The 20,237-nt window shown below is 45.7% G+C and overlaps 1 protein-coding gene across 1 annotated transcript in view; it reads right to left on the reverse strand.

The window, feature by feature from the left end:
- The window catches only part of LOC146802023 (cytochrome P450 2J2-like), a 472,990-nt gene that overhangs the window by 61,367 nt on the left and 391,386 nt on the right, over nt 1-20,237 (reverse strand). The window contains exon 8 of the mRNA XM_085621578.1: nt 5,519-5,660. Within this exon, the coding sequence (XP_085477704.1) occupies nt 5,519-5,660 (142 nt within the window). The remainder of the gene's footprint in view (nt 1-5,518; nt 5,661-20,237) is intronic.

A 20,237-nucleotide genomic window follows, 5' to 3' on the forward strand; every position in this document is an offset into this window, starting at 1 on the left:
TGCTCGTGAGCTACAGGTAGGTCTCCGGCTACCTGTAAGTAGCTCTTCTGTGTGCAGCCCAGTAAACTAAATTAGAAGCTTCTGCTTGGTTAAATTAATATATGTACACTAAACTGAGACAAAAATGTGTATATTTTTAAAAGTCATAAGTTGATGTTTTGAAAAAATAGTTGAAGTTCCAATGTATATTTAAAGCTGATATTTGAGTGTTAAAAATCAAATGGTGTTTAGGAGCACTTATTACTAACTTGGTACTAATGCCATTGCAATGATTCTGGTATGTGTTACCCATGTAGAGGCATTCCACATTGACAAAGCATGTTCTACATTTTTGCTAAGAACCATGCCTAATGCAAAGAGGGGATCAGTGATGACAATCTTGCAATTGATGGCCACTAATGTCACCTTGTCTTATGTGGTTACTATTACATCTCTAATAATATCAGTAGCTGAGGAAGTTTTTCATTGAACATAATTAGATCTTATAACAGAAACGTTTGGAGACCCCTGTTCTAGAGGCTACAGAAGAGCATGCTAAACAGATAGCAAATAGACCCCTTGGTGTATGTGTCCTAAGATTTAACACCTTGATTGTGTCACAATAGTGATGCAAAATGACTCAATTAGTTTTGTTGTCTATTTACTTTCTTAGCGTTAAACCTGTTTTGCGTTGGAAAATCCCTTGAAAGTAATGAAATGCTTTGCATTACTTAGCACCAAGGGGGCGCACTGTGGGTGGTGCAGGGGCGTTCCCCTGTAACCACCCAAGGTTTCTGACCCTAAACCCCATTTACTTAATAAATTAGACAAGTTTTAGCGTCCGAAAATAGTGCCCATTTCAGATAGACGCTATGAAGGAAAAAAGCTTTTTTTTCTCCTATTTTCCGACTTTCCATGTGCAGCACACATACAAAGTGGGAAAATGTTTAAAGTTAGTCTAAGCATAGTATTTTGTACTGGAAGAATATCCTTACAGGGCAATACCTATGCTAGACTCACTGAGATACCCTTGCACTATGGTGCAATGGAATGTCCGTTACGCATGGCCGCACATGTTGGTGCTGGTGTTGGGGAGAGGGGAGGAGAGCGCCATATTTCTGTCAATATAGCTCTCTCCTTCTCACGCAGTGCAGCATTTGTGGCTGCTGCGCTGTGCTGCATGAGAAACTGGTAAATCTGTCCCCAAGTGCCTTCTTGGTAATAGGAGAGCTTCCAGAGAAATGAAAGAAGCCCAGTATTGGTGGTCCCAGACAGACCATATGTTTAACAATCATAAATTCTTAGAAAATACTTACACTCACTAGATGTCATGTGTGATGTCATCAGTAATGTCACTTACCATGTTATGAGTGATGTAATATGTGAGGTCATCAGCAGTGCATTGCGGCAGCGCAAGTTATAGTTAGCTCAGGTAACTATAACTGCAGAATTTCTATGGTTGTGTACAAGTGAAATCTGAGCCTAACTATAACGTCCCTGTAACCTTTGTTTTTTTCAGTGAATTTTTAGGGTTTTTTACATTCTGTTTCCCAACTATAACGTCCCTGTATCCTTTGGTTTTTTGAGTGAATTTCTATGTTTTTTAACTAGTTGTTGCGTTTTCCAAGTGGAGGAGAAAGGGATTGGGGCCTCTAACCAGCTCTCAGCAATTGCGCTGTGTGGGACTTACTGGAGGTAAGAGGAGGGGTTCTTGGCCCCCAAGGAGACTCAGCATCCAACGGGACTTCATCCCTCAACCACTAGTGCACCAGGAGGCATGTGTGCAGAGTGGTAGAGAAAGAGGGAGGGGCCTCCACCCAGGCTCACAATAATTCTGCTGTGTGACACTTACTGGAGGTAACAGGAGGGGTTGTTGGGCCCCAAGGAGCCTCAGCATTCAAGGGGACTTCATTTCCCAACCAGTAGTGTGGCAGGAGGCACGTTTGCAGAGTGCTGGAGAAAGCAGGCATGGCCTCTGAGGACCTCTCAGCAATCCCACTGTATGGGACTTATTGGATGAAACAGGAGGGCTTGTTGGCCCCCTAGGACCCTCAGCAGCCAAGGGGACTCCATCCTCCAACAAGTAGTGGGCCAGGAGGTGCCTTTGCAGAGTGGTAGAGAACGGGTGTGTGGCCTCCAACTACTTCAGCAATCCCGCTGTTTGGGACTTACTGGAAGTAACAGGAGGGCTTGTTGGCCCCCAAGGATGGTCAGCATCCAAGGGGACTTCATTCCCCAACCACTAGTGCACCAGGAGGCTCTTTTGGAGAATGGTGGAGAAAAGAGGCGGGCCTCTGATGACCTCTCAGCAATCCTGCTGTGTGGGACTTACTGGAGGTAACAGGATGGGTATTTGGCCCTCAAGGACCGTCAAGAGCCAAGGAGACATTATCCCCTAACTAGTAGTACACCAAGAGGCCCATTTGCAAAATAACGGGAAAGGGGTTAGGGCTTCCTGCGACTTGCCATGCTGGCTTTTTAAATTTGTTTCAAGTTTTATTAGGGAAAGAGGGCGGCGTGGCTCCATGGACCCCATACCCTTGGGCCCAGCCATTTAGAGATGGGGAGGGGGTCTGTGTGACCCCCCTCTCTGGACCAAATTTGCCCCCGGAACCCCATCCCCAGGTCCTGGCCTCCCTTGAGGGTGCCCTGGTCCCACTCAGGGCACCCAGTGACTTTTGCTGGGGACCGCCCGAGGTCCCTGCCAGCTCCCTGCCTCCTGCTGGAGCCAGCATTGCTTTCAGACACAGGGAGCTGCTAAAAGACCTGTTCCCTCTGTCTGGAAGTAATTCTGCTCCACTTCCAGCAAACAAGAGCATTTTCAATGCACTTGCTTGCTGGAAGCGGTACGTTTGCTGTGGGTTGGCGGGAGCAGTAAAGCTCCCGCAAACCACAGCAAAAAAGTTTTGTCTTAGAGGGTGGGCACCCCCGGACATAACAGGAGCCGGTCCTGGGGGATGGTGGTCTCCAGGGCAATCTATGGCTCTAGGAGGACGGCCGTGCTGCCTCCCTCCATTGCACGATTTAGCTTCAGGAAGGTGGTGGTCCCCGGGGCTGCGAGGCCCCCCACATTAATGTTATATTTAGCCTCAGGGAGTTGGCGGTCTCCAGGACTCTGGTGGGGTGTTCAGGCCCACCCGCATTAATTGCAGATTTGCCCTGGGGAGGTGGTGGTTCCCAGGGTGCAGGATTGCCAAGCGGGCAAGCCCCGCATAATTTTTTTTTAAAAAGCCTCACTGAGGCATCAGTAGGTGGGGTTTTATCAGCCCTAGAAGGGGGCCGTGCACGCCCCCTCCTACATATATTGTGCATGCCCCCGGGACCTGGTCCACCCAGGGGCTAAAATTACAGAAGTGCTGGAGCCCATGCTTTTGTGTTTTTTTAAGAAATACCAGCAAGAGCCACGAATCCATCTCGACTCCCACTGAATTTGTTTTAAAATATTTTATTTTTGCCCTGTGAGGTCGCTGTGGGACCCCCTACCCCCTCCCAAGAGGCCTAGGGGGTCAGGATATTTCTACTCTGCCCCCTTTTCAGTTTTTACAACTTTGTTCAGGGACTCGGCTCAAGCCGTGTCTCAAGATGGCTGCCAACATTTCCTGGTTTAAAGTGTTGGCAGTCAAACAGATCTCAGTACGAGATCGGGATGGGTCATGGAGCCTCCGAGTCCCTATATATACAAATTTGGAATTTCCTTAATATTTCAAAAACTACTGAATGGATTTACAGCAATTTACAAAAATGTCGCTTTCTGCATCAACAGCTACCTTTCTGCCAAATTTGGTATAATTCCGAACAGCAGTTCGGGCTGTAGTCGTGTCAAAAATCTCTATGGAAATTAAAATGGGGAAAACAAATTTTGGAACCCCCCCCCCTGTTTCCCGGCCCCTGCTTGATGGATCACCACGAAACTTTCAAGACAGCAGCTGGAGTTAACTCATACTAGTTTTGAAGATTTCGCAAGGATTCGTCAAACGACACCAAAGTTATTGGCAAATAAAAAAAACGCTCTTCCTATGGAAACTCCATCCTTACTATAACTACCTACTGATGACCGCCAGTAGGAATTACTAACGAGCAGCTGGGCAGAGCATATGGGAAAAGCATTGTGTGGCTCACTGCTCTGGAAACCATGCGCTGCTCAAGGAGCAGATGCTGGCATCTTTGCAGGCTCTTTTTTGTCAGACAGCCTGCCTCTCCTCACCATAGTCCCATTGTGTGGAAACCGAATTAGAGATAGCCAACAAGAGCACGAAGCAGTTTATCCTTAGTATTTGTGATCACCCTCACCTGGTCTCTCACGTTCATATCAGACATTGTCACTTCTGTGGATCTAAGGGTAAGAGGCAAATGCTGTCACTGGAGTTGCATGCCCCCCACATGGTCACATTATTCATAGAGATAAGAGACTCCTTCAAAGGTTCACTAGGATAAAAAGACATGGCATTGCTAACCTCCTATCTGCTTTCCTGCGATCCTTCGAATGGACTGTGCAGGCTGTCTGGGGGCCTGAACGACAACATTAAACATCTTTACGTAGAGGAGCTAAAGTTGGGGCCATATTTATGACCTGGTTTGCTTCGCTTATGCACCACACAACGTGGTGCCAGAGCAACGCAAACCGTGAGCTAGATTTTTGAAGCCACGCAAAGTCACTTTGCATGACTCTGAGCGGCTCCAAAAAACTGTAGGAACGCAAGACAGCACAAATTGCTGCATTACGTTACTCCACTCCGGGAAGGCATTCTATGGGACTTGCATGGGTGATCCCACGCAACTTCCATGGATTTTGATGCATCCCCAGATTTACAAGAGCTTGTAAACCTAGGTATGCGCCAAACTCTTACACCTTCCAAGGAGAGGCATAATGAGGAGAAATTTCTCCTCATTTCTTCGTCTTTGTACAGAACACATAGAAAGAGGAATATGCCTCCCAGGATTGTTTATGAGCAGGAAGGTGTCTCTTCCTGCACAAAAACAATCCTGCAGCAACGCAGGTACCCATGGTGCAAGAGTGCCTATGTTGGTGATAGGCAGTGCAGTGCAGCGTAGCAAGGTTACTTGCAGTGCTGCACTGTGTGATTTGGTCATAAATATGGTCCCCAGTTCCTGGGGCCTAACTAAATTTCAACATTCTTTAACACAACTCTGTACTATTGAGACCCAACTCAGTGGTACACATATTATAAACCTCAGAAGGATGAAAGGCTTAAACCTGTGACCATGAGGGTCCAACACAGATCCTCAGAAGTGTGCGCCTTATTTCACAGAGCCACCAGTCGCGGCATGCTGCCAGTTGCTGTACATTCATCTTATATTGAAGAGAACGCTGATGATTGTCTAGTAAAATATCAACACTAGACTATGAAAAAGTGAAAGAGTGCCATTTTAGTAAATCGTCGATCAACTGGCCAGCCACAAGACAGAAGATACAAATCATATTCATTTTTGAAAACTGTGTTTTACTTCCTTTGTTAGGCAGTAAGATGTTACCATTGACTAGAAGGGAGGTTCTGCCTCCAAACAGACAACGTGTTACCTGCAGAGAAGGGCATGAATTTTTCTTTCTTCACAAAGTTTTCTTCTTTGTCCAGAAAGCGACTTGGGTTTAACTCTTCAGGAAACTTCCAAATATTGTGGTCATGAAGGGCAGAGAAGAGGTTGGTGATTACAATGGTACCCTTAAAGAGAAAACAACAGTATTCAAATGAGTTGATCGGGGTTGGGCGAACTGGATGAAAGGCTGCAAAACTTAACCAGTCAGTAACGGGCAAACAGGTGGGTAAATGGGATAGGCAAATGGAAGAAGTAGAAAACGGACTGAAAGGCAAGTGCACTCGAAGGCAAGGGACAGACAAAATACAGATGGGCTACTGAGGAAGTAGATGCATGAAGGGGCAAGATAGTGGACAGATGGATGTGCACACAGAGGGACAGCAAGTGGCCAGGCACGTGGGCGAGAAGTCACAGGTTATACAGACAAGTCAGCATTGAGAGAAATGGAATGAGAGAGACCGAGGAAATAGTGATAAAGGCTAAAGCAATAATGAGGTGTTAGGAAGAAAGGTAGATGACTCGTTGCTGCAATGATATAAGGGTGGGAATATGAATGAAAGAAGAGCCCTGCGCACCTGAACAAAGAGAAATACATCTGTTGTTAGATGTATGCCGACAATACCCAGCTTCTGCTTTACCTAAGCAACTTCCCATAACGCTGCAACCACATATATGGACTTTTTCTTCCAAGCACTAGAAAAACAAGGCATTCATTTCAGGGCTGGACTAGGAACCCAGAGCAGTCCTGGCAAATTTGATCAGACCAGCCCCCGTGCTTTCCACAGAGAGCGAGCGCAGCTTGCGAGCATGCCCCCGCAAGATGGGGTGGGGGGTGTCTGTAACTCACACCACCACTTCCGGGGACCGAAAACCGGCCTCCTGGGAATTAAAGCAACCTCCAGGGGCTCCAGCTTTCCAGGGGCTTGCTCGCTGGCCTGGCTGGCTAGTCCAGTTATTATTCATATGAGATCTATAGTGCCTCACATTTTTTATTACCGCCTTCAAACAGGGCTCCCAGATTTTTCCTGGCACCTCTTTCTTCTGGTTTCACCAGAAATAGCCAATGCAGCTCCAGCAAGCCGCTTTCCTGGTGTGTGCCCCTGTGACACCATCTTCTCCTATTGGGTCTGGTCTCCATCTAAAACATTCCATTCTTTAGCAGAGAATGGAACCTTAAAGGCAAATGTTAAAATCAAAATCAGGTCACATCTTCTGGCAGCATGCCCTTTCCTCCGCCCTTTTCAGGACTGGACACCTGTCCGAACCCGACTCTGCATCACCTCTGCATGACATTTTTTTTGACAAACTAAAGGGGAAGGAAAATATCACAAGATCACAAGGTTCTCTTGGAGTTGGCCATGGACTCTCCCATCCAGAAGTTCCCTGCTGAAGAATGCTACAGTGGGTGTGAGGACACATATGATGTGACTGAAGATCGCTACTTCATGGGTGAGGTGGGGACTTCTTCCTCTGATGGTTTGCAGAATACAAGAAGGCTGGGCACCTCCCCAGCGGTGGAATTTTCCATTGCATGTACTGTACTTTCTGAAGATTTTTCTTCTTTTCTCTCCATTTAAGCCAAAGCAATAGGGGCTTTGAAATGCCACTTTCCTTGGGGAAGACAATTTAACAATGTTCAGGGCTTGTCGGGTCAGATGCCTGAGTCCCTTCAGCTGGTCACTGAAACCTCATTGGATCCAGTCGTAGCAGCATAGCAGAGACCTGTTCTAGCACTGTCCATTGCAAAGGGAACATCCTTCTCCAGAGATCCTGGTGGTGCACACCCTCTGAGCAAAAAGACTGATACTTTTCCTCTGTTCCTCCCAACAGGAAGTCAACAAATTAAATTCATGAGTAGGAAGACCTTTGCTTCAGATAGCCTTGTCTCTGTGATAGCAGTTGTGGGGCTATTTTATCAATCATCCCATGCTCTTTAAAAACCTGGCTGCAGTGATTGCTTTCCAACAGTCCCAACACTTACAGAGGACTTTTAAACATTTGATTTATGTGGAAAGTGGTTACCACGCATCACTTGCATGCTGCCCTAGATTCAAGAGTTGCTACAGACCATTCCAGGAGTTCAAGTGTTGAACTATGCAGGTATGTGTTGATGTGCTATGTTGAGTATTTTGAAGGCATCAGGTACACCTTATTGACACTGGGTTCAATGGCAAGAGGCCGTTTGTTGCTGAGAGAGACAAGAGCCTGGACAAATTGAAAAAATGCTTGGTGACTGCCGTGGTGATCGGGCTTGCTTCAACCCCACTCGGCATCCACCAGCAAGCCCAGAAGCTCAGAGACTGCAGCAGACCTTTCCAGTGAAGTTAGTCTCATTGATTACTTCAAGTGTAGCAACAAGAGTATTTTAGGCCAGTGAGTACACAGACTCTTCAAATAGCAATAGCCATTCCACCTGCAGCTTCAGTTAGAAGATACATATAAAAATTATATGTTTATTACATTTTCTTTTTTAAAACAATAAACAAATAATCATACCAAGCAACCACACACACACGAGAATTTATGCATATACAATCACTGTTGTATTTTATTGTATTGTATTGTAATTGCATTTATATAGAGCTTACTATCCCTGACGAGGCATCGAAGCACTTTTTCGGCGAGTAGCACGCTACTCCGGAACCCATAAAGGATTAGTGTTGAGTTACTTTGGTGAAATATGAAAGTAATTTGAGTGGTGGATAGGTTAGTCAGTTATTTGGATTCAGAAGGATAGTGGAGGGATAGAAGAGGGAAAAGGGTTACCATTTATATAGCGCTTGTTAGCGCTAATGGGGTGTGAAAGCGCTTTTTTCAGCGAGTAGCATGCTACTCTGGAACCCATAAAGGATTAGTGGTAAATTAGTATAGCAAAATATGAAATTTGAGAAGTGGACATGTTAGTTTGTTATTTTGATGGAAAAGGACAGTGGCAGGATAGAAGAGTGAAAGATTTAGACTTTTTTTTGGGAGGTCATAGCAGTAGCGGGAGGCTTTGGATGAGTAAAAAGGGATGTGGAGGGGAAGAGTCAGAGGGAAGAGTTGAAAAAAGGCTTGCTTTGGGGATCAGTATAGTAAAAGAGGTGTCAGGTGGTGCAAGGAGAGGTAGATTAGGGGAGAGTCTAGAAAGGGCTATTTTGGGGATCATAGTAGTGGTATGGGGTTTGGGATGAATGAGAGAGGGGAGGTAATGGATATACTGATAGAGGTATAGGGTGAGAAGTAGGCTAGTGCATTGGAAAGAGTAGTAGAACGAGGTTTGAGATGAGTCAGAGAGTTGAGGTAGAAGATATATTGAGAGAGCTGTAGGGTGAGAAATAGGGTAGTGGATTGGATATGCTGAATTAGAAGAAAGTAATAAATATATAGATCCATAAGTGCATGGAAAGTTTATAGATGCATAAAGGAAGGAAGTATATGTAGATTAAAGATATAGATGGAGGTATAGGGTGAGAAATTAGGGAGTGCACTGAATGTGTTTTTTGGGGAGGAAAGTAATACATATATAGGTCCAAGTACATGGAAGGTATATACATGCATAAAGTAAGTAAGTATAAGTAGATTAAAGTTGCATTTATTAAACTCTGGTTTTCAAGTGTTGTACTTAAAAATGTCTTAATTTTTTTAAACATAATTATTCTACATGGTTATTCAAAGCAATACACATATATAGATACATATCTATAGTACAAATAAACGCTTATTTTCAGAGGGATATGTTGTATATTTCTGTTTGTGTATGGTGCTTATGATGGGAAGAGCCAATTCTTGAGTAGTTTTCTGAATATAAGGTGGTTGTAAGTGGATCTTATGTTGGGAGTTAAAGAGTTCCATATTTTGGCTGCTTGAACAGAGAAGGATGTGCCACCCATCGTTTTTTTCTTGTATCTTGGGACTTTGAGGCGAGGTGCCACTCTAGAGCGGAGGTTCCTATGATGAATGTGTTTGGTGATTTTATTCCTGATGAAGAGTGTTCCCATTCCATGTATGGCTTTGTGGGTGATACAAAGCAGCTTGGACGTGGATCTTCTGGCAACCGGTAACCAATGCAGGGCTTTCAAGGCAGGGGAGATGTGGTCTTGCGATTTGGTATGAACGAGTAGTCTGGCAGCCGAGTTCTGAATCCGTTGTAGTCTTTTCATAGTCGTTAACGGTGATCCGTGGTAGAGGCTATTGACATAATCGAGTTTGGACAGAACAAGGGAGATAGTAGCTTGGACCTTGTGTGGAAATCCCAGATGGGGGAGATTCGTTGCAGAGGTTTTATAGTAACAAAGCTTGATCTTGCTAGTTTGTCCACTTGGGCATTCATCGATAGCTTGGAGTCCATGATAATTCCGAGGTTTCTTACTTCCTTTGATGCTTTAGGCGGTGATCACAGTTCATCAGGCCAGGCGGCAAGTGGGTCATAATGTTTCCAATTGCCACAAGTGAGTATTTCTGTTTTGGAAGCATTCAATTTGAGATGGCTCCAAGTCAGCCATTGATTCACGGCTCTGAGACAACTGAAAATTTACGAGTTTCCAATGTCTTTGGGGCATTCCAGTTGAAGGAGTATTTGCATGTCATCTGCATAGTTATAGTGCGTGAGTTGAAATTGATTGATCAGTACAGGTAATGACTTCATGTAGATGTTGAAAAGCATGGGCAAGATGATAGAGCCTTGATAGAGCCTCCAGCTTTTGTGGAGTACGGTTTGGACGAGAAAGGTGGGGTATGGATGACATTAGTTCTGTTTTGAAAGGAGGACGTGATCCAGTCTAAAGCAGTCCCCTCTATGCCGGCTTCGTAGAGTCTTTGTATCAGAGTGTCATGGTCAACCATATGAAAGGCAGCCGAGAGGTCTAAGAGGAGTAGAGCAGCAACCATGTTGTGGTCAACTGTGTTCTTCAGGTCATCCCAGATGGAAAGAAGTGAAGATTCTGTGCCTCTTCCCGGACTAAATCCTGTTTGGAAGTCTGAAAGTATGGCATTATCTTCATTGAATTGTGACATCTGGGCGAACGCTGCTCTTTCTATCAGTTTGCCCAGGAAAGGTCCATTTATAATGGGTCTGTAGTTGTCAGGGTTCAGCGGGTCCAAGTTTGTTTTCTTCAATAAAGGGCATACGTATGACTTTTTGAGTTCTTCTGGAAAGATTTCGGTAGTTATGGAATCGTTGATGTTTCTTCTTACTGGAGTGGCAGCAGAGGTTGTTAGAAAAATACTCTTGAAGGTTTATGGTGGACACAGGTCAGAAGGGCTGCCGGCAGGCATGCTTGCTTTGACCAGGTCCATAAATTCATGGTGTAAAATGTGTTGGAAGGTACGGAGAGGCTGAGTTAGAGTATTCTTGGATTGTTGTTTTGTAAAATGGTTAGTGCTTGTGCTTTGTCTCTGTTTTAAGTATGAATCCAACGTGTCTGCTTTGTCCGTGTAATGATTTGCCAGTTGTGTCAGTGAAATCTTGAGTAATGGGCTGAGTTCCTTCTAGGCAATTTGCTTTTTTGATAGCTGACTTGTATAATCTGTTAATTTTCTGTAGGTGAAGTTTGTCTTGTTTGTTTTTTGTTTTGAGCCAGGCACGTTGCAGCTTTCTAATTTGTAGTTTTATCTCTTTTATCTCTTTATTTCTCCAAAGTGCTTGTTTTCTTTTGTTCTGACCATGTGACCGGAGTTATAGTTTGAAAGGTAATTAGTTCGGTATTAGCAAAAATGACATCTAGGATATGCCCAGCGATGTGTGTGGGTTTGTGGACAATCTGATGCAGGTTCAGTGCATCTAGGCCAGTGATTATTGTTTTTGGATGGGTCAGATTGGTTTTGTCAAACCAAATGTTGAGGTCAACCAGAACGCATAGGTTGGAGTGTATTTTTATCAGGTTTGAAACTGTGTCTAGAAGTGCGTCTGGGAATGTTGCCTTGCTAGGTGGAGGTCTGTAAAGGAACAGGAAGTTACAGGAGGAAGACGGTGTAGAATTGTATCTTGTGAAAAGAGCCTCACAATTCTTTATGGAGATGTCGTCAACTTTAGTGATATGTAATGTTTGCCTGAACACAACAGCTAGACCACCTCCTTTTTTGCCTATATGATTTTGGGTGATCGTTTGATAGCATACAGGAATGGCTTCATGCAGGACTGGAGCCATATCATCTCCCAATCATGATTCAGTTATGCATAGTATGTCTGGTTTTGCATCGGTGAGAAGGTGATAGATGTGATGTTTGTTTTTAGAGAGCGATTGAACATTTATTAGCAGACAGTTTAGAGAATGTGTTTTGCTGACAGTGAGACTTTGTTTTTTAGTAGAGTGATCAGTATTGTGTGGATTTACAGCAGGTGTGTTTTTAGTGCTGGTATTAGCTGTATGAGGATAGCAATCGTGTAGCTGTTTTCTAATGTGTCCCACGTCCAGCAGGCTAAGAAGGCATTTTGATGGGTCTTCATGCATTTGCGTAACAATGAACAAGTTACAATTGAAATGTGGGTGTGAAATAGATGTTATCACTCATTATTGGATTGTGTTGATCTGGGTCGGTGTGTGGAATTTCCCCTGTTTATTCCATAGTGATGCAGCCATGACCCCATATTTTGACAATTTTCTTGGGCACCCTCTGGCCTTGTATGTGATCTTCTCAGCTGCCATATAAAGGTCCATCCCCACCCTCCACTTCTGCAGCATGAGGGACCCCGAGTGCTCCAGTATTTGGCCACGTCTCGCTTGGCCTCCCCCAGACCCAGGTTACTGAAGAGGAGCCGAGTTCAAAGAACATCTATGTCTGTGGGGATACCCAATGATATATATTTGGGATTCATGGGTATCTTCCTTCCCAATCCTCATTCATTTCTGTTAAGATCTCATTCCAATATTGTTGAATGTTAGGGCCGTGCAGACAACTGGCCGAGGTTGCCCTCCCGAAGCTATGTGATTTAGCCTTGTCATTACGCCTCGTGAATCTCTCAGATCCCAGTGCCAGCTGGGAGTCATCTTTTAAGAGGTATCTGAAGGAAGGGCTAGTAGCCAGTGTGTGCTTCAGAATATTCAGCCACATTAGTCGCATCCCTTCCTCAGAAAGCCACCTCTGGTTTTCCACCTCTCTTCCACTGCTCCTAACTGCATGCCTATACAACAATAGAATGCTCTTCAGGCATCTTCAGGAAAACACTGTCTGGTGGAACTGATAAACAAGGACAAGTTGAAGATGGGATTGCAGGTTTTAGAGGTCTCCAACCTTCTCAATAGCAGAACTACTTCTGATCAATTAAATCCATCCAGAGTTACTGCCTAATATATGTATACATGAAGGCCAAGCATCAAATTCTTCTGCATTCAGCACACATTATTCATGGCATAAGTGCTATGTACTGCATGGCCCAAAGGGGCTGTTTTGTCCTCTCACTTGTCTGGGTGAATTACCTATAAGAGATGAGTGTCTCATTGGGGTTTGAGGAGGGACGGAAAGAATGACCATAAAAGAAAAGGAGGAAAGGAAATGAGCACCAAAGAAGAGAAGGAAAAAAGTGAGACAGTGAAAGGAAAGGTGAGGAAAGAAAGAAAGAATGCAGAAGATAAAGAAAAAGAGACGGAAAAAGGAAGAAAGAGACATAGCAGAGAAGGTAGAAAGGTATAAAAGAAACACATGGAATCAGAGGTAAGAAAGAAGGATATAGAAAGGAGAGAAAGGAAGGACAGAGTAAAAAAGGATAGATGGAAGCAGAGATTAAGAAATAGAAAGAAGAGACAGCAAGAAGGGGAGAACGAAAGTTGAAAAGAAAGGAGCAGGGAACGAAGGAAAGTAAAGAAAAAAGTAGAGAAAGAAAATAGGTTAATGAAAGAAGTGATGAGAAAGAAAAAAAAGCAATAAGTGAAAGAAAGGGAAAGAGAAGAGATATAAAGACAAAAAGGAAAGAAGAAAGAGAGAAAGGATGCGAAAGTAAAGAAACTTAAATGTAGTGCAACTCTGAAAAATGAGTCTTTGGATGTTGCCTAATTTCCCTCCACGTACTGTACAATAAGTTTAACGAAATAGAAGTTCATGGTGGTAATATTTTTCAGGGCGAATGCTTGCAAACATTGTGTTGTTACTTGCTTCATTTATCTATGGCCATGCTTCTTCCCAGACAGCAGCATGCATTGTCACATTGTTTATTTAAAAAGATGCAGCTTCGTTCACCTTTTCCTGCCTCACAGAAGCAGCTCACACAGTTTTGAAATGTCTCATCAGCCGTGAGGCAGATGCATACTCCTAAATTCAGCTGACAGACAGCAAGCTATTCCAAGGCAGGCTACGGGGCACCAGTAGCTCGCAATCGACCTGATGGAGACACCTGCCTGCATTAGAATATTAGAGGTGGCTGTGGTCCCTGGACCTCCACAGCATCTATTTTAATATCTCTACAGAGGCTGACACCGGATACTTTTTTGGTTTGTTGTTGCCGGTCATCCCTTACATTTGCAGTTCTTTTACAAGACAACTTATGGCTTCCTTTCACAGGTGGGGGAATGGCTTAGCTTCCCACATGGAGCCAAGGCTGGCTGTACTGCCAGAAACCCCTCGGCAGAAGCCACAGGACCACTGTTGAAATAGCATTTGGAGTTTAATCTTATTTGATTTACGTGCCTGGAGCTGTCATGCAAGGCATTGGGATCCCAGACAGGAAACACATAAACATGATAAAGCAATCTTCTGGATCTCTGACTTGTTTCCTTCCCTTTGCCTCATTCCCCTAATCAGAGTGGTAAGGTGTAATTCTACAAAGGCACAGAGTAGTGAGTAAGGTGTCATTCTACAAAGGCTTCGAGCAGTAAGCCGTAATTCTACAAAGGCTCAGAGCGGTAAGGTGTAATTCTGCAAAGGCTCAGAGCGGTAAGGTGTAATTCTGCAAAGGCTTCGAGTGGTAAGCCGTAATTCTACAAAGGCTCAGAGCGGTAAGGTGTAATTCTGAAAAGGCTCAGAGTGGTAAGGTGTAATTCTACAAAGGCTCAGAGGGGTAAGGTGTAATTCTACAAAGGGTCAGAGCAGTATCTGTAATTCTACAAAGGCTCTGAGCAGTAAGGTGTGATTCTACAAAGGCTCAGAGAGGTAAGCTGTAATTCTACAAAGGCTCAGAGCGGTAAGCTGTAATTCTACAAAGGCTTGGAGCGGTAAGGTGTAATTCTACAAAGGGTCAGAGCTGTAAGGTGTAATTCTACAAAGGCTCAGAGTGGTAAGGTGGTGTAATTCTATAAAGGCTCCAAACAATAAGGAGCAATTCTACAAAGGCTCAGAGCTGTAAGCTGTAATTTAACAAGGGCTCAGAGCAGTAAGTTGTAATTCTACAAAGGCGTAGAATGGTAAGGTGTGATTCTACAAGGGCTCAGAGCGGAAAGGTGTAATTATACAAAGGCTCTGAACGATAAGGTGTAACTCTCCAAAGACTCTGAACGGTAAGGTGAAATTCTACAAAGGCTCCGAGTGGTAAGGTGCAATTCTACAAAGGCTCAGAGCGGTAAGGTGTAATTCTCCAAAGGCTCCCAGCGGTAAGGTATAATTCTACAAAGGTTCAGAGTTGTAAGGTGTAATTCTACAAAGGCTCAGAGCGGTAAGGTGTAATTCTACAAAGGCTCATAGCAGGAAGGCGTAATTTTACAAGGGCTCAGAGCGGTAAGCTGCAATTCTACAAAGGCTTACAATGGTAAGGTGCAATTCTACAAAGGCTCCGAGCGGTAAGATGCAATTCTACAAAGGGTCAGAGCTGTAAGGTGTAATTCTACAAAGGCTCAGAGTGGTAAGGTGGTGTAATTCTACAAAGACTTCGAACAGTAAGGTATAATTCTGCAAAGGCTCAGAGCTGTAAGCCGTAATTCTACAAGGGCTCAGAGAGGTAAGTTGCAATTCTACAAAGGCTTAGAATGGTAAGGTGTAATTCTACAAGGGCTCAGAGCGGTAATCTGCAATTCTACAAAGGCTTAGAATGGTAAGGTGTAATTCTACAAGGGCTCAGAGCGGTAAGCTGCAATTCTACAAAGACTCAGAGAAATAAGGTGTAATTCTACAAAGGCTTAGAGCGGTAAGGTGAAATTCTCCAAAGGCTCCGAGCGGTAAGGTGTAATTCTACAAAGGGTCAGAGTTGTAAGGTGTAATTCTACAAATACTCTGAGCGGTAAGGTTTATTTCTACAAAGGCTCAGAGCTGTAAGGCGTAATTTTACAAGGGCTCAGAGCAGTTAGCTGCAATTCTACAAAGGCTTAGAAAGGTAAGGTGTAATTCTACAAAGGCTCAGAGTGGTAAAGTGTCATTCCAGAAAGGCTCAGTGCAAGTTGGTGTAATTCTGCAAAGGCTCCTAGCGGTAAGGTGTAATTCTACAAGGGCTCAGATCGGTAAGGTGGAATTTTGCAAAGGCTCAGGGCTGTAAGTTGCAATTCTACAAAGGCTCAGAGTGGTAAAGTGTAATTCTAAAAAGGCTCAGAGCATATTCTCAAGGATCTACGCCGAGTTATCGGCACTTTATCGCAGCCAAAGTCGCGATAAATTTATCGCCCCATTCACAAGCAGTTTACCTGCGATAGTAGCCGCAAAAAACATCGCCACAGATAAGTACGGCAACTATCGCTAATGAGATGCAGAGTAGGTGTTCCCGAGCAAAAAGCAGCGACAACACCACACCTCAACATTCTCAACGACCAGCGAGATCTGCGATAAGACCACAAAACAGGTGATAAGGCGCATTAGCAGCAGGAAATTAACACCTACTCTGACCTGGTGCAAGGTCGGACGACAACCTGCACCAGAAAAGGGAGCTAAGCCCACAGCCACACCTGAAGAACAACATATGCCATGGAGCTACTCATCATGCAGCTCGGAGCCCCAACAGGGCCACAACACCCATCGCAACCACCCTCAGGCCCGCCCCCGCCCCCAAACCACCCCCTCGTCCCCTCTTGGACCACCACAGAGGCAGCGCAGACAAAGACAGCGGACCTTCAGGAAATGCACCAGCCTCACAGATTTAACACCAGAGAATGTCATTGCCCACTACAGGCTCAAAAGGAACAACCATCCTCCGCATCCTGAATATCATAGACCACAACCTGACGGTACCACCACAGCGGACAACCAACATCCCACCTCAGACAAAGCTGCTGGCTGTGCTGCACCTGTTGGCCTCAGGGACAGTCCAACCAACAACCGCTAGAGTCGGAGGAGTCTCAGAGCCATCCCTATCCAAGTCCCTCACACCTGTCCTGGTTGCCATCAGCAGCTTGGTACCCCAGTACCTATACTTTCCCCACACTATAAACAAAACACAGTGGTCCAGCACTCAAATTTCAGTCAAGGTACACAGGAAGTATTTAAATTCAAGTATGTATTTGTAAATCACATTTCATCAGAGCAAATAGCAGTTCAGCAGAGTTGTTTTCATCAAATTCTTTATTCAAAACTTCTTTCCAGCAAGATAAAAAGACCGTAACCACTTCCCCCACATTGTGCAGAACAGCTGGAGACCAAGCAAGGCTTCTACGCTATAACTGGATTCCAGCACGTGTTGGGGGCAATTGACTGCACACATGTCTTACTTGTGCCCCCCGCCCACACTGCACACAATTACCGCAAAAGAAAGCACACGCATTCCATCAATGTGCAGGAAATAGTGGACCACCAGGGACTCTTCACCAATGTCATCTCCAACTACCCAGGCAGTGTGCACTATTCATACATCTTCCAACAGTCCATCATCAACCGGCGCTTCCAGGTTGGCACCTACAGAAATGCAGTGCTCGTTGATAAGTACCAAATGAACACACCACACACCGCAATCCCACAATCATGCAACTCACAACTCTGGGAATGCACACGTTACATATTCACATACAACATGCCAAACAACATGCCCACCCACCATACATGACTGCACAACGTACTGCGGTAACCTGGGCTAGCCATGTATATGAGCCATCAACGGCATGGCACCTCAGCCACACAATAGCAGAATGTGGGGAGAGGTGGAAACCAGGCATGTGCAAAGCAGGCAAGTGACCCATGAATGAGAATGCACACAATGCCAAGTGTGGCGTGGATGTACTGGACAGACTGCAGTATGCAGACAACAGACATATCCATGTAGACATATACTGCTGGTGGTGGTCAGTGGACGCAAACATGTCAACCCAGCCAGTGGGGAAGATCTCAGAAATATAGCTTGTTACGTCCCCTCTGTAAGCGTGTGCGGAGAGGGCTGGCCCGGCGTATGCAGGGCTAGCGTAGGGGTGTGAATAAAAAGCACGTTGCCCTGAGCGTGGTTCTCTTCCAGAATGGCCAACGGGTCTGCCAGGGCCGCGCCTCTCACCCCGCTGCGAGGCCAACGCCATGAGCGGTGGTGCCTGCGATCCTGTGCGCCTGCTGCACCCAGGCCGCTGGTCCCCAGACCTCGTCTTGTCTGCCCCTGTGCATTCAGGCCTCACTGCTCATCTGCCGACACCGGCGTGTCTCCAAGAGGGCCCACCACATGCCGGTGCAAGCTCCAAACCAGAGGGCCGCGACCTTGGCAGCCTCCTCAGACCATCAAGGCCTCCGCGAGCAAGGCCCGCAGTCCTCCTTTCTCATTGCAAACTCCACTGGCATACACAGGGGATAAGTAGGTCACACATTTGGAACTGAGTCTTGATTACACAATGGCAGAGTACATATTAATGGCTGAGTTTATGTCACTATACTCCCTTCGATGTGGTGCCACCAACTCTGTGTATAGCATTCCGACCACAAGTGTCTGTGGGCCCTTGCTGAGTTCTGCCTTCAGCCTACACTGTGTTCCAGCAGGCCTCACACCAATCCAATACAGTCCATACCATGCAGGACACGGCATCGTCGCCAGGTGCACACCCGCTCAGCTCTGGTGCCTCCACCTCCGGCAACCAGAAATCTTCTCCACATGCCATTTCAACGTTGTGTGTTAGAGATCGAGGAGGAGCTGGCTGCACAGCGGTTGAACCGCGCTGACCGCCGCCTCCGGCCTACACTGCGGTCGAGTAGGTCACACATTTGGAACGGAGTCTTGATTTAATCATGGCAGAGTTCATATCACAGTACGCAAGGAGAGGAGTAAGAGGAAGAAGTGGTTCAGGCCGGAGGACAAAAGGATCTCTGTTAACTGCACTGGTGAGGTTCTGGACTTTTCTAGAGTCCAGAGGTGTCAGGGAAGCAACACCCAAAGACCCCTGAGTTCCTTCCTGTCTTGGTGCACAAATAAACAGAGACGCGGGCTTCTCGATGGTGGCGTCAAAGACCAAGGTTTATTTACTGCAGGGACACAGAAGTCATAGGAACCACACAAAGGCAGAATCTACAAGACTGTTCGATTTGCAAAAAGTGGGTTGTACCTTATATACATAAAATATGCCTTCAGGCAACATTACACGAATATCTTTCATGCCCAACCCGGTATCCCAAACAGACAATAAACGTACACCAAACAATAATTTGTCGTAGGTTTTCAGTATTCGATCAAGTCCCTTTGTCAGTTTCCCATTCTTTGACCGATCCTCCCCATCATAAAAATCGTATCCTCCCCATTGTAAAAGCCCAGAAGGAGAGGAGTTGAGCCAGGTGTAGGAGATAGAAAAGTAGGATAGAGATGTTTATGGATCATAAACGGGCATGGCTACCGTCTTCGGCCTCTCAATCAGGACAATGGACACGAGAACCAGTATAGCAGGGCTGGCCTCAGGCAGGGGAGGCAGCTTGATTCTGCCTAGTCACGCAGCGTCAGCTTCTTCGGGCTCGGGCTTACGTGTCCTTAACAAGGTGATTCTGCCGGGGTCATTGCTCGTCCATTGACTATGTGAGGGCAAGAAACAAAATGGGTGCCGTATCTAAAATGGATGCCATGGCTTTACAACAGAATGCCCTATTTCTCAGTGAATTCATGCTCGTAGCGCAGCGAAAACACTGTCATATATTAAATGGATCATTTACGGTTCATGGATACCAAAATCGTGTCAGTACTACGATACCGAATACACGGGTTTGGATCGCTGCAGAACCTCACTGGTGCCACTGACTCTGTGCATCACAAGCCGACGACACGTGGCTGTGGGCCACTGCTGACCGCTGCCTCCGGCACACACTGCGGTCGAGTAGGACACACAATTGGAACTGAGTCTTGATTTCTTCATGGCAGAGTTCATATCATTGTACAGGCCTCATCGCAGACTGCATCCCCTTCCAGCTCTGGCGCCACTGACTCCGTGCCACGGGAGTCATGGACACTCTCTGGTTGAACTATGGTGGCATCTGAGTCTATGGCCAGGGGGTCTTCTTCATCATGTAGCTGATACTGACATGGTGGGAAAAAGGAGACTGTAGCATTCAACTCCTCCATATTGCCTGTTTCTGCTTGCTTCTGCCCTCTGCATCATGCCATGGATTGACACCTTCCACTGTCCCCCGTAACACTCCGCAACATTCTCCTTGGACATCAACGAGGACCCGCTCAGCTCTCGTGGCCTTATCTCAGTGCACCGCAAGTCACCGTCCCTTGCGGGTGTGCCTGTGTCAGCCGCCGTGCATCCGGTGCCACTAACTCTGTGCAGCTCAAGTCATGGACTCTTGCTGTTTGTACTTTGAACTTCTGATTATCTGATTACTGTTGTAGTTGTTGCCAGCACCAACCAACCCTTGAGGGGTGGCTTACACTACCCAACACCCATCAAGCAGGCGTCACTGGACGTGTGACCCTGGCAATA

The sequence above is a fragment of the Triturus cristatus genome, chromosome 8 (genome assembly GCF_964204655.1).
Source record: "Triturus cristatus chromosome 8, aTriCri1.1, whole genome shotgun sequence".
Lineage (NCBI taxonomy): Eukaryota > Metazoa > Chordata > Amphibia > Caudata > Salamandridae > Triturus > Triturus cristatus.